Source organism: Zootoca vivipara, chromosome 7 (assembly GCF_965207765.1).
Source record: "Zootoca vivipara chromosome 7, rZooViv2.hap1.1, whole genome shotgun sequence".
Classification (NCBI taxonomy): domain Eukaryota; kingdom Metazoa; phylum Chordata; class Lepidosauria; order Squamata; family Lacertidae; genus Zootoca; species Zootoca vivipara.
The window spans coordinates 74,583,929-74,600,037 of NC_142590.1; the positions used below are offsets into that span (position 1 = coordinate 74,583,929).

The following is a 16,109-nucleotide window of genomic DNA, read 5'->3' on the forward strand; positions in this document are numbered from 1 at the left end:
AATAATGAAAAATTATACTTGAAACTTTTTATATACCAGTAAGGTAAAGGGACCCCTGACCATTAGGTCCAGTCATAACCGACTCTGGGGTTGTGCGCTCATCTCGCATTATTGGCTGAGGGAGCCGGCGTACAGCTTCCAGGTCATGTGGCCAGCATGACAAAGCCGCTTCTGGTGAACCAGAGCAGCACACGGAAACGCCGTTTACCTTCCCGCTGTAGCGGTTCCTATTTATCTACTTGCACTTTGACGTGCTTTCGAACTGCTAGGTTGGCAGGAGCTGGGACCAAGCAACGGGAGCTCACCCCGTCACAGGGATTCGAACCGCCGACCTTCTGATCAGCAAGCCCTAGGCTCAGTGGTTTAACACACAGCGCCACCTGGGTCCCTTATATACCAGTAGTTGATATCAAATGTTCAGACCACTTCATCTGCACCATGTTAGTAATTTCCACAATAGTCCATTTCCTCTTGAGAATCAAGTTGATATATATCCCCAAATATTGCATGCTCCCCACCCCACATCCTCAGAAGTTGGCAAAGGCTGAAACAGTGATTTGGGGAGCTTCTATTGGAATTGCATAACAATCCCTTCAGGTGTGAACTGGCATGGATGTTATTGTCTCAGTTGGTTTGGAGGCTCAGTTTGTAATATGCCGGATGATGGTTGTGAGCAGGGAAATAGGTTTCCCTACCCCTGAAAAAAAACTATTCATTTGCTGATCAATAGTTGTTGAATAGGTCAAATGCTAGTGTAGCATCAGGGAGAAAAAAAATGCTCTCTTGCCTTCCGATTTAGTTGAAAACTGAGCAGCAAATGGGCTGAGAACACTTGGTGCTGCAGCACTGCAGAAGTTAAGCAGGTGTGGGACTGCAAAGATGTGCAGGGAAAGGAGAACTACTGCAATGCTCTCTATGTGGGGCTACCTTTGAAGGTGACCCAGAAACTGCAATTAATCCAGAATGCGGCAGCTAGACTAGTGACTGGGAATGGCCACCAGGACCACATAACACTGGTCCCGAGAGATCTACACTGGCTCCCAGTACATTTCCGAGCACAATTCAAAGTGTTGGTGCTGACCTTTAAAGCCCTAAATGGCCTCGGTCCTGTATACCTGAAGGAGCCTCTCCACCCCCATCCTTCAGCCCGGACACTGAGATCCAGCACCGAGGGCCTTTTGGCAGTTCCCTCATTGCGAGAAGTGAGGTTGCAGGGAACCAGACAGAGGGCCTTCTCGGTAGTGGCACCCGCCCTGTGGAACGCCCTCGCAGCAGATGTCAAGGCAATAAGCAACTATTTTACTTTTAGAAGACAACTGTTTAGGGAAGTTTTTAATGTTTGATGCTGTATTGTTTTTAATATCCGGTTGGAAGCTGCCCAGAGTGGCTGGGGAAACCCACCCAGATGGGCGGGGTATAAATAAATTATTATTATTATTATTACTACTACTACTACTACTACATGGCTAGTTTACAGACTACGCTGCCTATTGGGCACAATAAGAAGGAAGCTGCAGTCAGCGACACACAAAGAAACCTCACCTTCTTTCTTCATTCCTGCTCGAAAACATTTCTTTAGCCTGCAGTACCGACATTGGTTTCTTTTGTCCTTGTCTACAACACACTGCCTGTTAAACCTGGCAGGAGGGGTGGAGAGAGGAAGGAGATAGAATCATGAGTTTAAAAGGGATATTAATCAGAGACTTAAGAGGGTGAGTTGAATAAGGCGCTATAATCGCCCCAAGTACCGATCAGCACCCCAAGGAATGAATAAGCTGGAAAATGATAGTAACTCTGGGCTCATCTACACTTTGGCTTGAACTGAATTTTGATCATAAGGTACTCTATACTGATTAATTCCCCTGGAGCCAAGAACTCTTCTCATTGTTCCGTGGCTGTGCCTTGCTAAAATCAGCTATTGCGTGCCCAGCCACACTAACAGCAAAAAGGGAGGGATAAAATAAATGGACAAGACAACCATCTGGGATTCTAAATGGCCATAACTTTATTGATTTCAGATGTAGGAAGTCTTGGCATAGGCACTGGGTGTGTATCCCTCTCAACTCCCCCCCCCCGGCTGGGTCTGAGACATGACAGGGTCTATTTGGGGGTGGATCCATTGCAAAACACAGGTTTAAGTGGATGGGCCCCAAACGCTGAGGGAAGCTCTATGGCCCACTAGCCCTATGCAACTGGCTTTTTGGATACAGGTAAGTAGCCGTGTTGGTCTGAGTCGAAGCAAAATAAAAAAATTCCTTCAGTAGCACCTTCAGATAGGTATCTGAAGAAGTGTGCATGCACACGAAAGCTCATACCAAAATAAAAACTTAGTTGGTCTTTAAGGTGCTACTGAAGGAAATTTTTTATTTGGCTTTTTGGACAGAGACTTCCCTCCAGACCCCTCTAACGGGGTACCCTGTTATCGTCGCCACAGGCAAGAAAGGGAAGTGCAGGGGAAATTCCTTCCTGGCCCTGAATAGGAAGACCGTCAAGAGACCAGAGCAAAGCCCTCCTAGCTGAAAAGGAATTGGTTAAAGCACCAAACAACTGGAATGAAGGGAGGGAGAAGGGTGGGTGACGCTCCCAGCCGACTGGATGAGGAGGGCAGGGTCGGCCAGGAATTATAGTTGCCGAGCACACCTGAGTGAAGCCTGCGTCCCTCAGGTTTGTTCATCAAGCCATGCCCCCCCCCCCAGGCCGCCACAGATTGGCTCATTTGAATCAGCAGGTTTGGCGGAAACCCGTGAGCCTCCAATGGCGGCCGAGGGAGATGTGCTGCACTCAAAATGGTGCATCGGCATCCGAGCAGCCGGGCCACAAGCACCGGTCATCGAGGAGGTACAGTAAGCGGCCATTACCCGCTGAATCAGATCTTATCATGTGTGCAAAAAACCTGAGAGAATTTCCTGCTCCAACGCATGAAACTTACTAGACCTAGTGTTACCAGGACTAAGGAGTCACCCAGACTTCTGCTTTCCCTGCTGCTTTCCCCCTGGGGAAATCTGCTGTTTATCAATGAATCGGATTAACTGAATTGAAATATACTCTGAGTCGAAGGTGAATTTCATGCTTTATATTCAGCTTGTAGTAGCAAAGGAGAAGAAGAGAAGAATGGCTCTTTTCCCCAAACGTCTGCTTATATACATTATTTACACAATGGGCCTTGCGTGATTGGCTACTTCAGGGCTGCACCTGTAGGCCAATCAGGTTGCAGGTTCACTTTTGCCAGCAGCCTGATTGGCTGCTTCTGCAGGCCAATCAGGTTGCTGTTTCACTTCCACCTGGAGCTGGATTGGGTGGCTCCTGCGAACCAATCAGACTGCTGCATTTTGGGTCCTATTGATCTAGGATTCAGCTCAGTACATAACACCCCTCCCCTCTAAGTTCCAGTCCTGCCCGGGAGGTTGCATTCATAGTCCTCAAGGTCTGCTAGCCGCCTACGTGTGCGTTGCGGCCTGGGGTGTTCCTTGGTCCGGGGTTCTGGTTCTGGCTTGTGTTCCGAGGCTGCTGGCTGTGACAGGACTGTTTGGTCTGGCGCAACCGGCCCGCTTGGCCACGGCTCTGGTTCAGGTGTCCTTCCCACCTCAGGGGTTCCCTCTGTGTCTACTGGTTCTGCTTCCCCTGCCCACCCTTCTTGATCTATGGGCCTCACTGCCCCGCTGTCCCCTTGACAGGTAATAAGAAGAGAGAAGTGGGGATTAAAGGACAGAGGGGGGAACTGGTCATGAACACCAGCAATTAAGGCTGCAGTGCTGCATCCACACATACTGACAGGTCTGTGCTTTACTGTCAGGTCGCTTTTTTTGCCCTGACACTTTACCTGTGAAAACTTGCTCTTTAACACTGAATCGGAACAAATGACAATTCGAGTTTCTGTAGATTTTTGTCTGCTCCAGTTCAGCAGTAGAGAGTGTGTTTTCACAGGGAAGGCGCAATGGCAAAACAACAACAACACTACAACATGGTGCTTTAAAGCGCCTAGAAACACAACACAAAAAGAAGTCTGGATGAGCCCTTTTTTCCAAGGAAACGTGTGGGGTTGCTCTGTCTCTTGCCTTCCAGTTCCCTGGTGCACTTTTAGATAAGTTCTCGTTCCCTAGGTTATAACCTGTCAACCCAAGCTGGGCTGTCTCACATCGCGGCCCCCACCTTCCCCCCTTTACCTGCAGGAATACATGTGATTCTTTCTGACGCTTCTCCTGAAAAACCCTTTGCAGCCGTCACAGCTGGAGGCCCCATAGTGTTTCCCTGTTGCACGATCTCCGCAAATGGCACACAACGCACTGGCCCCGATGCTGTTGGACGCATTGAGGTTTGCTGCATCAGAAGGGGAGGTGTCTGTTCAAAGGGGAGACAGGGAGGGCAACTGTGAAACAATTGGGAACGGGTTCAGATAGAAGCAGGAAATTACAAGGGCAGGGGCTCTCCGGAGGTTTGGAAGTACTACTTCCAGCAGCCTCAAGCAGTGGGACCTTAATTCAGGCTGGGTATAATTGTGCAAAGGAATTGCCACAAAGCATTGACCCTACAAAACATTATTATCCCAACAGGGCAGGCGGTTCAGGCTGACAGAGCAACTTGCCTTGGGCTGCTTGATGAGCTCCGGCAGAGGTGACATCTTAATCCAAGTTCAATCTTTGCAGCCCGCTTTTCCTTCCAAAGGGAAGCCCATAGCATACCAAAATAAATACAACAATACCAAAAATCAATACGATAATATCAGGCAGCAAACCGAACGAAAAGCAATGCTGTAACAACGCATAAATAAAATTTCAATTCAGTATCTATGGCAGTGGTTCTCAAACTTTTTTTCCCCCTCTGGGCCACACTTTCAGAATAAAAATTTGCTTGCGCCACACCAAATTTTTTATTGATGAGAAGAAATACATTGGAAAACAAAAAGAACCAACTCCTAGCAGCGCTTGATTTATAACACAGAACGCAACTACTTTATAATGTGATCGTGGGACATCCAGAAAGTATAAAGCAATGCAGCTACGTAAGAACATGAATCATTCTCAAAATATAATATCGTCTTGACTCTTCCTGCCGCAAATGCCATCCTCTCCTGCCACACCCTTTGAGAACCACTGATCTATGGGAACAAATCAAGGAATCAGATCAATTGAATCCCTGCAATATGGACGTTTCATATTAATCCTCTTATCCTTGCCTCTGTCGTTCTTCCCTTCCCCTAATTGTCCCTCTCACTGTCAAAACCTATGACTGTAAGGTCCTTGGGGCAGGGCCCTTTTATTTTTATTCAACACTGAAAAACACCACGTACACTGATGGCGCTAGATCAGGCATCCCCAAACTTCGGCCCTCCAGATGTTTTGGACTCCAATTCCCATCTTCCCCGACCACTGGTCCTGTTAGCTATGGATCATGGGAGTTGTAGGCCAAAACATCTGGAGGGCCGCAGTTTGGGGGTGCCTGCGCTAGATACACATGAGTGCCAATACTCCCAATAATGCACTCCTTCTGGGACCAATACTTCTCACTAGCTTTGAGTTGGCAGTTCCATTATGATGGCTAACCCAACACTCACTCCCTTCTGTACAGATTTGTTATGGCATATTGGGCTCTTCCAGAAGATTCAAAACCCATTCATTTCCCCTTGACTACTGTACTTGAGCTCCTGCTGACCTAGTATCAATAGGTTGTGATGACATCCCTGTGGCATGGAAAGGGGAGGCAGCCTTTGTTGCTCGTGTGTGTGTGTATGGGGGGGGGGTATTTGACTGTCTCCCCACCCACAACAGCTCATGCAATTTTACACCTGTTTCCCAATAAGCATCAGGATGGTGAAGATGCAATTGAAGATGGCAGGCAACAGAGGAAGTTAGGGAGGGTTTAGCTGGCAAAACTGAAATCCTGATACAGTAGCTGCAGCTCTCTGATTGTTACAAAATAAATACTGTAGCGAGCTCCATAACATCTGAACTCTTTAATCTAGAAATTAAACAACTGCACCAAGTAATCTAATACAGTAATGCAGTACTGGTACCTTTACCTTTTTACCAGGAAAATACAGAAAGATAAAGGGGTTTGTATAATAAATCACAACATTTCCTCTATTTCCAAAACAGTACCCCACAACACAAACACGCGCAGCTTTGTGCCATTTTATTGTTTTGCTAGAAGATAATGCATGTTGTACTTATTTGTATGAAAGATAGTATTTAAAAATATGATATCTAAATGTTAAATAAACATGTCTTCTAGGTGATAGGAAGCTGCACGTTTTGAAATTAAAGTTTCTTACAATCTCACCACTCTATGGCAATCTATGGGGAAAGCTATGTCTTCATGTATTGCATAACAACCAGGGTCCTTATTTTTATCCGGCAAACATTCCAGGGGTCAAAACTGGCTCTGAAATGGTTCAAATGACTTCTGTTACTGGACCATTTCTGACAGGGAAGCAAGCTTGAGAGGGCCACAAAACTAACTTCTCGCCTGAACAGCAGCTTTGTACAGTTTGAGAGCTTGCTGCCATAACAATATCATTTGCCCATTATGATGCGTTGTATGAATCAGTTGAGATACTTGGTACTGTGGCAATTCACCCGCCCCCCCCAAAGAAACCCCTTCTCTCAAAGAATTTACAACGAGGCTTAGTTTTCTAGCCTGAAAGAGGTTAAGATATGAGCTATTTGCTGATGGGAAGTTTTCAGGCTTCTGCCGGATAAGTTAAGCCAGGAAAAGACAGACTTCAGTCTAGTGGGACTTAGAGCCCCCCGAGTAGTCCCTGAGCAAAGGATTTGTTTTAAGTACTGGAACTAAGCTGACCTCACACAAAAACCCATTCCTAGTTACCCCAAGCTTTGTTCATCCCAGCAGCCTAATTTAGAGTGTGTGCATCATTTTGTTGTTGTTACAATTGGGACTCACTGACAGAAATTCTCGCCAACCTGCTGCAAACTACCCGGAGATCTACTTGCGGATCCCGATATATCTTCTGCCCACCCTGACAGAAAACCATTTCTGAAGCATGTTGGGAGCCGCTTTCCTCAAGGCTTGGGTCTTGATCCAGCCTTGCTAGCTTGATCAGAGAGCTGTATTATTCTTTACATTTCTATGATGTTTCACAAGATGCCTGCTGTCACTCCTCCCGTCTTCCTTACAAAGTCTAGTGAAACATGTCTTGTTGTAGTGGCACATGGAGCAGGTAGAACATCCCCAGAAGATTTAAGATTTAACCCTGCAGGGGGTTGGACTAGATGACCCGCAGGATCCCTTCCAACTCTACAATTCTATGTTTCGCTTATTCTACGATACAAGAGCAGATGGTCCCCAAAGCAATGGAGAGGGAGCAGCATCTGCATGTGTCAGGAAGAAAAGGAGGCCTATTCATTTTCACCCTAATTCCTAATTCCAGCCTGCAATGAATCTGAACAGCACTTGCAGCCGTTGCTGTTGTGATTGGAAACTGTCTTAATCTTGTTTTAGAGTTCCAACACACTCAAACAGGCATGCGCGCTTCTCTTTGTGCATCTAATGAAGTGGATCTCAGTCCTCAAAAGTTTATGTCACAGTAAATCTGCTTGTCGATGTCACAAGGTACTTTGTTACTTCTAATTACATCAGTTTCCTGGGGGTGGGGAATCCACATACCGGTAAATGAGAGTGATGGCAGCCAGATCAGTGGGGGTGGGGGGTGGGTAAAAAATAACTAGAATCAAGTTCACTTCTGAAAGAAAGTTCAGAAACGAACAAGTGCTGTTGGTCAGTTGGTGCATCACTGCGAGAAAGAGAGTGTTTGTGCCGCACTGCTTTCCTATTCTTAAAAACACACACAACAATTTCATAGCTGTAATGATGATAATGGCTCCATGGTGGGTGGAGGTCTGTGGGTGAGGAGAGGACTGATTTCCTTACCGTAGCCACCTTGCAAAAGCGGCCTCTGACAGTCACATCCAAATGGCAAAATGTATTTTGGAGAAACCTGCAAAAGTTTAACCAGAGACCATGCTCTTGTGCTTCATGCTTCCTGGGGGTGGGAAATGAACATACGTAATAGAAGCTCACTGTATGACTGCTTTTAGTTGTCTGAAAAGCTAGTCTGCACACAGTCCTGAAAACACAGTTTTTTCCTTACTCATCTCTACAGATGAACAAGTCAGTCAAGTTCAGTTTCTCTCACTTTTTGCAAATTGTTTCCCCCCCCCAAAACTCCTGTACACATTTCTCCCAATACACCCACCTTTGCAATAATTTTTCCACAACGTAATGCATTTTAGTATGGTATTTTAACTAATACTATATACGCTTTCATCTTATATATGCAATTCTGTACAAACAGAGGACTGCATCTCAAAATACAAAAAAGTGTGAATTTCACAGGATGTTTTTTGGTGTTCATGCAAATTAGGTAGGTTTGCCAAAACCAAGTTTCTCCCCCATCCTTACTGGTTGCAATATGACAATAACAGCAAGGGTTAGGAATACAGAATTTTGGAAAATAAAAGAATGTTGAAAGTTAGGAGCAATATTAGCGATAAAGGATTGAGTGTTGATAGAGAGGGATCATGATTTGCAGTAGCAACTGTTTAAAGAACGAGCATGGCACCTATTCCACAACCTTCAGTTATATCTACAGAAGCATAGGACAAGAAGAGAAAATTTAGTATTTAATTTAAAAGAGAGTGCAAAGCTCTGTTGTTGTTTTTAAAAGAATGGATTGGATACATTGGAATTTTGCTAGGATTGCATAATTTATCATGCAGCAGCTGTCTCAGCTGGGTTTTAGAAGGAGCATTTAGAAATGGCTAAGACATCCAAACTAAGAAAACTCTGTTGGTTATCGATGAGCGGAAACTGCAGGACAGTAATTTTCTATGAAACATAAAAATACGTCGTTTGTATCTGAGCCTTTAAAATACGTTGTAAACCGCTTGGAGTGATACACAGCGGTACCTCGGGTTACAGACGCTTCAGGTTACAGACGCTTCAGGTTATAGACTCCGCTAACCCAGAAATAGTACCTTGGGTTAAGAACTTTGCTTCAGGATGAGAACAGAAATCACGCGGTGGCGGCGGCAGCAGGAGGCCCCATTAGCTGAAGTGGTACCTCAGGTTAAGAACAGTTTCAGGTTAAGAACAGACCTCCAGAACGAATTAAGCTCTTAACCCAAGGTACCACTGTATATGATATTGTCTAAGTAAGTAAGTACTATGAGAAACTTCCTGACCAGCAGACGTGCTTGGCAGTGAAACAGCCTCAGGCAGTGGTGTGTTCTCTGTTTAATCAGAGGCTAGACGGACACCTGTCAGGAACACCATAGTTGCATCCTGCATTGTAGTTCTTGCACTGAATGGGGGTTTGCCTTAATGAGCTCTGTGGTCCCTTTCAACTCTGATCCTGCAACTGGGGTGGGGAACAAATAGGAAGTGCGAGGACTCAAGATCCCAGTCAGTGGATAGGCAGGGCTGGCACAGGGAGTCTGCCACCCACCCAGGGCCGGATTTAGGTTTGATGAGGCCCTCAGCTACTGAAGGTAATGGGGCCCTTTATATGCCCAGCTGTCCTTTGTCAGCAACAAATTGTCGTGGTTTTTTGTGTTGAATATATGCTACATGGTAATTTATGGACCTAACTAGTGGTTTTCAGCCCGTTCAATAACGGGCGCTAGAATCCTGGGGTTCGGAGAAGCGCTTGCGCAGCGCTTCTCCGAACCCTGGGACCTGTCCTTGCTGTCGGCGGCAGGGGGACAGGAACGGAGGAGGAGAAAGCGCTGCTTTTTCCTTCTCCGTTCCTCTCCCGCAGCCGCCGACAGGAAGCAGATATCCCAGGGTTCGGAGAAGCGCTTGCGCAGCGCTTCTCCGAACCCTGGGACCCGTCCTTGCTGTCGGCGGCAGGGGGACAGGAACGGAGGAGGAGAAAGCGCTGCTTTCTCCTTCTCCGTTCCTCTCCCGCAGCCGCCGACAGGAAGCAGACATCCCAGGGTTCGGAGAAGCGCTTGCGCAGCGCTTCTCCGAACCCTGGGACCCGTCCTTGCTGTCGGCGGCAGGGGGACAGGAACGGAGGAGGAGAAAGCGCTGCTTTCTCCTTCTCCGTTCCTCTCCCGCAGCCGCCGACAGGAAGCAGACATCCCAGGGTTCGGAGAAGCGCTTGCGCAGCGCTTCTCCGAACCCTGGGACCCGTCCTTGCTGTCGGCGGCAGGGGGACAGGAACGGAGGAGGAGAAAGCGGCGCTTTCTCCTCCTTCCTTCCTCTCCCCCAGCCGCCGACAGGAAGGACGCGCGCACTCTTCCCCCCCCCCCGCCTCCTCCAACCGCCGCTCCGGCGGGAGCGGCGGTTGGAGGAGGCAGAGTGGGGGGAGAGTGCGCGCGCGCAGTCTCTGCTGTCCAATCCCTGTATCCCTGGGGCACATGCGCAGTGACCCAGGGACACACGGGACATCTGGACGCAGGGACAACATGGACATTATTATATAGGATAGGTATCTAAAGCCATTTGCACATAACAAATAGGAGCCTACAGGACATAAAACGCTGTTGCTGTATGCAGGTTGTATTTTATTTGTTTTTTATCTTATATTTTGGAACTGTACATCCAGTTGTTTTTCCCCTTTAAATTTTTGTGGGGCCCCCAAGAGAGTGGGGCCCTAAGCTATAGCTTGATTAGCTTATACAGTAATACCTCGGGTTACGAACGCGATCCGTTCCGGATCGCAGTTCGTAACCCAAATAGTTCGTAACCCGAACGCGATGGGCGCCGCCATTTTGCGCATGCGCAGATCGCGCGATCGCACGGCGAAAACAATTCCGGGTTTGCGCAGTTCGTAACCCGAACTGTTCGCAAACCGAGGTGGTCGTAACCCAAGGTACGACTATATGTAAATCTGGCACTGCACCCACCCACTTCCTCCTCTTTTTCTCCTCCACTAACAACAATGCTCCTTCTCTCCCCCCTCTCTTTTTCTCTCCCTCCCTCCACCCCCAGCTTTCTTCTCCTTCTCCTTTAACACAGGTGTGAAGAACCCACGACCTTTCAGGCTCTGCTGAACTACAACTCCCATCATCCCAGGCCATTCGTCATGCTGGCTGGGGCTGATGGGCGTTGGAGTCCAGCAAGCTCTGGAGGGGCCCAGGTACATTTCAAGTATTTATATTCCACCACCAGAAGTAAAAATAAAAGAAAAAATCTGTGATAATATTTCCACCTTCCCAGTGTTAAGGCAACCAAAAAACAAAACAAAAAACAGACTAGGCAAATATTCAGTGCCCGCACTATAGAGACTTGTACCCGTATTCAGAGAATTGGTGTTGTGCTTATTAAATAATGACAAGTGCAAAGTATGACACCCTTTCTCCTTGTAAAATCACTCAATGAAGACCTAATTAAGAAAGTTTGAGTAGAGAAGATATCTTTCTGAATTTCAGAATTAATGTAAGGCATGCTTCTGAATTACACTAAGATTAGCCATTAGCCTGTTGTTCAGAAAATCCAGGGGTAAACGTGCCAAAACACAAATCTTTGATCTTGTGAACAAAAACAAATCCCCAAACGTTTGAGGAGTGGAATAAGCTAATGGCTCCTGTGGGCTAAAGCAGCTGAAGGAAGCAGAAATGTCAGGCTGCAGTACTTCTTCATTCCTTGCTATAAAACATGCTGAAGCTGTTTGCAGTTTGAAAAGCTGCAAGGCTATTATTTTGGCCTCACAGTCTATGCACACACTGGCATAAGGCAGGATGTCGTTTTCCACTGCGAAATGTGCGCCTGAAAAGGCTACATACACACTTGGCAAGGTAATCCAGGAATTTGTAAGGTATCTTATGCATCTGATCCGTAAGGAAGGAAGTTTCTGGATCAAATCTGGCCTCGGCCACAAAATCATTTGGTGCGCTTCAGCCAAACTACGTTTATTAGCTTCAGCCCTGCTACCTGCAATATGGGAATAATAATCTGGGCCAATGGTGCCGCGCTGCTCTAAGGATGAGCTCTTTGGCCTCTCAAAAAGCGCTGGATACAAACAACAAATATTATTATGTGAAATAAGCACACAGTGGCCCATCTCTATAGCACAATTTTGTGTAAATTTACTTGCAATTAATTTCTAATGTATTCTGTGGGTTTTACTCCCCGTTTGTGTGTATAGGATTGAAGTAGCAGATCTTTTCCAAACCTTAAGAACTATCTATTTTATGTATTATGGGGTTTTTCTTTTCTTTTGCTGGTCTATGACCGTAATAAAGATATTAATTATTCCAAACCTTCCTGAACCCTAAACCAGTATCCCTCCAAGTCAGTGGTTCCCAACCTTTTTTATGGCTGTGGCCCACCAAAGCATCTCTAAAATCCTGGTCCCACCCCCCTGTGACATTTTATTCAAAAAGTGAAAACCTATTCATTATGGAGGAAGCCTAAAAGGCCATTACCTATTACATTAAAAGCTCATTAACCCCTCCCCAATTCAAATTGCCCCCCTGCACTGGCAGCATGAAGAAATGTATTTGGCATAAAGACAAATTCTGTTCCTAATGAGCCCTTGTACCGCAGAAGTGCCTCTAGGCAGGGGAAACTATACAGTATATCTAATCACATCCCTTCGAAGACAATCCCTTCAGAAGACAATCACAGACACATGAGTTGGAAGGGATGCAAATGCAGGAGACTACAGCCCCACTGCCGGGTCTTCCGAGGCAGTCTATGCCATTGCTGGGCAGCTTACTGCATCAGCAAGTTCTTCCCGATTCCAAATCCTATTTTTTCTTAGAATTTAAACCTCTTAGTTTGGTTCCTATACTCCAGAGCAATGACCTAGCTCTCTACTTTGTTCCCCTCCCTTATATGCGCACCATCCATGCCAACCTTCTGGGGTTCTTTCTATGCCTTCCTCTGACAGATATGTCGTGTGAGAGAAAACCTGTAATACTCTCTTAAGATTTCTACGCCGCACCCATCCCTGGAAAAGTCACACGGTTCAAGCTAAGCGGAGCACTGGTCAAACAAAATCTTGCCATAAACAGGCAGGGAGGTTGGAGCCTGGAGAAGAGCCTCTGCCGACAGGGAAGGTTTTCCTTGGGACAACAAGGAAACTGACATGCAACAAAGCCCCCACACCATCTGGCCGCCGCTGCCGTTTTGCAAATGCGCCTCTGAAGGTCAGCTGTCCCTCGCCCAAACTTTAATGGAGAAGAGCAAAGTTCCGAGCAGGACTTACCGTTGCCTATTGCCAAGACTTGCATGTTCTCAAACTCCAGAGTCGTGTATGCCGGGTCTAAAGCCGCACTATAATCTGCCATCTCCATGTCTATCAGGGCTTTGGAAAGGCGCATTATCATCAGCAAACACAGGCCAGATTGCAGTGATTCTGCAGCCAGAGGTTATTGGCCCCTCAACCTCTCCAACTGATTTTGCCGGCGTCCCCTATCTGTTGGCCTTTATTTCAAATATTTCTCTGAAAGGATCTGCTGAGCTTCAAGGCCTATACAACCCAGAGGGGTGGAGGCAGGAGGCAAGGGGGGTTAATCTTTAATCATTTCACTAGTGTGGACTGCCCTGTTCAGCTTCTTCTGTCTTCCTCTCTCACTTCAATTTTGTTTATTGTTTTTTATTAGTCAGCGGCACAATGCCGAGGATTTCAGGTTTGAGACAGGTGCAATAGGTATGCAAGTGATCTATGCCAAACTTTCTCAGGGTCTTCTGTACCTCATGCCCAGCTGTTAGGATTACCCAGTGCTATTTTTCTAGAAAAAGAGGTGCCAGAACTCACCATGAACACCTCCCCTGCTCTTTTATAATGGCACCTCTACCTGAGAGGGCTGGGGGGGAAAGCCCAGGGATTAGCTTACTTGTAGTTAAAGTGCCAAAGAATTGGACGAACGGATCTGGAATATAAAAAAGTGCCGATTTCTCTATTCCTAGCTTGCTGCCATTTCACCAATCTAACTCTCCTCTCACGCCCTGTTGCCTCTCTGTTTGGTGAAGGTCGGCAGAATTGTAATTCCTGCTCTGTCATACACGGGACTTTCGTTTTACTTCCCTATAAACAGATGATTTACAGGCTACGACTTCACTGTAAACAACTCCCACCCCATGGCATTTTCCTACCACACATCTTTCAGGGCCAGGCGAGCAAATGCCAAAGTGGGCCTTCGCCATATTCCATCATGTGATGATACCTTTTCCCCTCTGCCATTTTCCTGATTGAAATTCCACCCACTCCTCTCAACCCAACTGCTAATAGCCTTGGCAGGTATAGTACAAACACCTGTACTTTTACTCTAACCAATTAACAGCTGATTCAGATTCCAGTAAATATGCACAGAAGTTGAGTTGTCTACATGTGGCCATGTGTTTTCTATCATGCAGGGAAAGACAGGTTTTGAGTATTGGGGTGGCGGGGGGGGGGAGGCAGGTTATGCAAAAACAACAACAACCAACAACCTAGAAAGCCCATGCAGTGTTGTCTCTAGACTATTGGACTAGGATGATCTGGGTGCAAATAATTGTTTTGTAATGTTACCTATCTGCACCATTGCTCACTTCATAAGCATAATAAAAAAAATTCCTTCAGTAGCACCTTAAAGACCAACTAAGTTTTTATTTTGGTATGAGCTTTCATGTGCATGCACACTTCTTCAGATACAGTGAAATGGAAGTTTCCAGGCACTTATGTAGAGAAGGGGTGGGGAGGGGTGGGGATGGGGAGGGGATGGGGATGGGAAGCATAATCACTGCATTGATCATGAAAAGCAAATGAATAAGACCCTTTGGCTGTTTGGCTTGATCACTATCAAACCATGAACCTCTTCTGCAATTGTACCAAAAGTAGCCTTTACAGACCCTCTAAGTGTCCCTGTTTTAGAGAAGCCGTCTTGGCTTCTGATTTGATTCCGGAATGTCCCGCTTTTCCTTAAAGCCCATTACCCTCCATAGAGGGTAATGGGGATTGCGGAAGAGCTTAAAGAAATCTGGGAGGGGGTGGGCTGTAGTTCAGGCTGAGTCATGGGGGCGTGTAGCTGTATTTGATTGACAGGCTGACCTTACTTAAGCCCAGTTACTTTCGTTTCTAGCCCACTCTCGAATAGCCTTTGAATCTCCCACCCGCCTGCCACTTTCTATAGGCCTTAGCCTGACATTGCTTTGCCTTTCCAGGGGTCGCCTGTATTCAGGGGCCCAGTAGGAATTTTGCCACTTGGCTGATTGGCTGTTGCCATTTGGTTTTTGCCTACTGCTTAGCAAATTGTCACAACTTGTTAGGTTGGCCGTTAGGCTTTGGTTAATAAATTGGTTATAAGAGGGGCCTGGCTTTAAATTGCCTACCCCCCTATTTTGCTCCTCATAGAAGTATTCCGTTAAAGGAATCCTGGGGCTCAGGGACTCTAGTCACATACCCGCCAGGTGGGGATGATGGGCAATTACAGAGCCGAGCCTTGGGGAACATTCCGGAGTCGAAGGGAGAGTGTCTGTTGAACAGTACCTCCACTCCCTTGGGGTGTTTACTTGACTTACCTACCCATAGGTAAGTCGGAGCTGGTCCTGACCCAAAGGGGGTCAGATGGAATGGTCCTGTCCCAAATGGGTCAGATGGAATTGGTCCTGCCCCAAGCGGGGCAGATGGAATGGTCCTGACCCAACATGGGTCAGACGGAAATGGTCCTGTCCCTTAGAGAGGACAGATGGATTAACCAAAGCCTAAGCCAACACTCAGAATAAAATCGTATTTTAAAGTTGTGGCCAAAACAATGCCAAAAACCCAAACCTAAAATAATGTGTGAGTTGTGAGTTATTTAGGGGGGATTTCTGGGAGCTTCGTCACGCAAAAGTAAAGGTAAAGGGACCCCTGACCATTAGGTCCAGTCGCGGACGACTCTGGGGTTGTGGCGCTCATCTCGCTTTATAGGCCGAGGGAGCTGGCATACAGCTTCCAGGTCATGTGGCCAGCATGACTAAGCCGCTTCTGGCGAAACCAGAGCAGCGCACAGAAATGCTGTTTACCTTCCCGCTGGAGCGGTACCTATTTATCTACTTGCACTTTGACGTGCTTTTGAACTGCTAGGTTGGCAGGAGCAGGGACCGAGCAACGGGAGCTCACCTCGTCGTGGGGATTCGAACAGCCGACCTTCTGATCAGCAAGCCCTAGGCTCTGTGGTTTA

General features: G+C 46.8%; 1 protein-coding gene across 2 annotated transcripts in view; it reads right to left on the reverse strand.

Moving 5' to 3' along the window:
• HNF4A (hepatocyte nuclear factor 4 alpha) overlaps positions 1-16,109 on the reverse strand; it is a 73,890-nt gene that overhangs the window by 24,403 nt on the left and 33,378 nt on the right. Inside the window, exons 1-3 of one of the 2 annotated variants that reach the window (XM_035121411.3) lie at positions 13,172-14,344; positions 4,164-4,338; positions 1,543-1,637 (exon numbers count right to left, since the gene is read on the reverse strand). In XM_035121411.3, the coding sequence (XP_034977302.1) occupies positions 1,543-1,637; positions 4,164-4,338; positions 13,172-13,292 (391 nt within the window). In that variant the 5' untranslated portion in view covers positions 13,293-14,344. Of the gene's footprint in view, positions 1-1,542; positions 1,638-4,163; positions 4,339-13,171; positions 14,345-16,109 lie in introns of those variants that run through there. The other variant, XM_035121412.3, reaches the window with a different exon arrangement.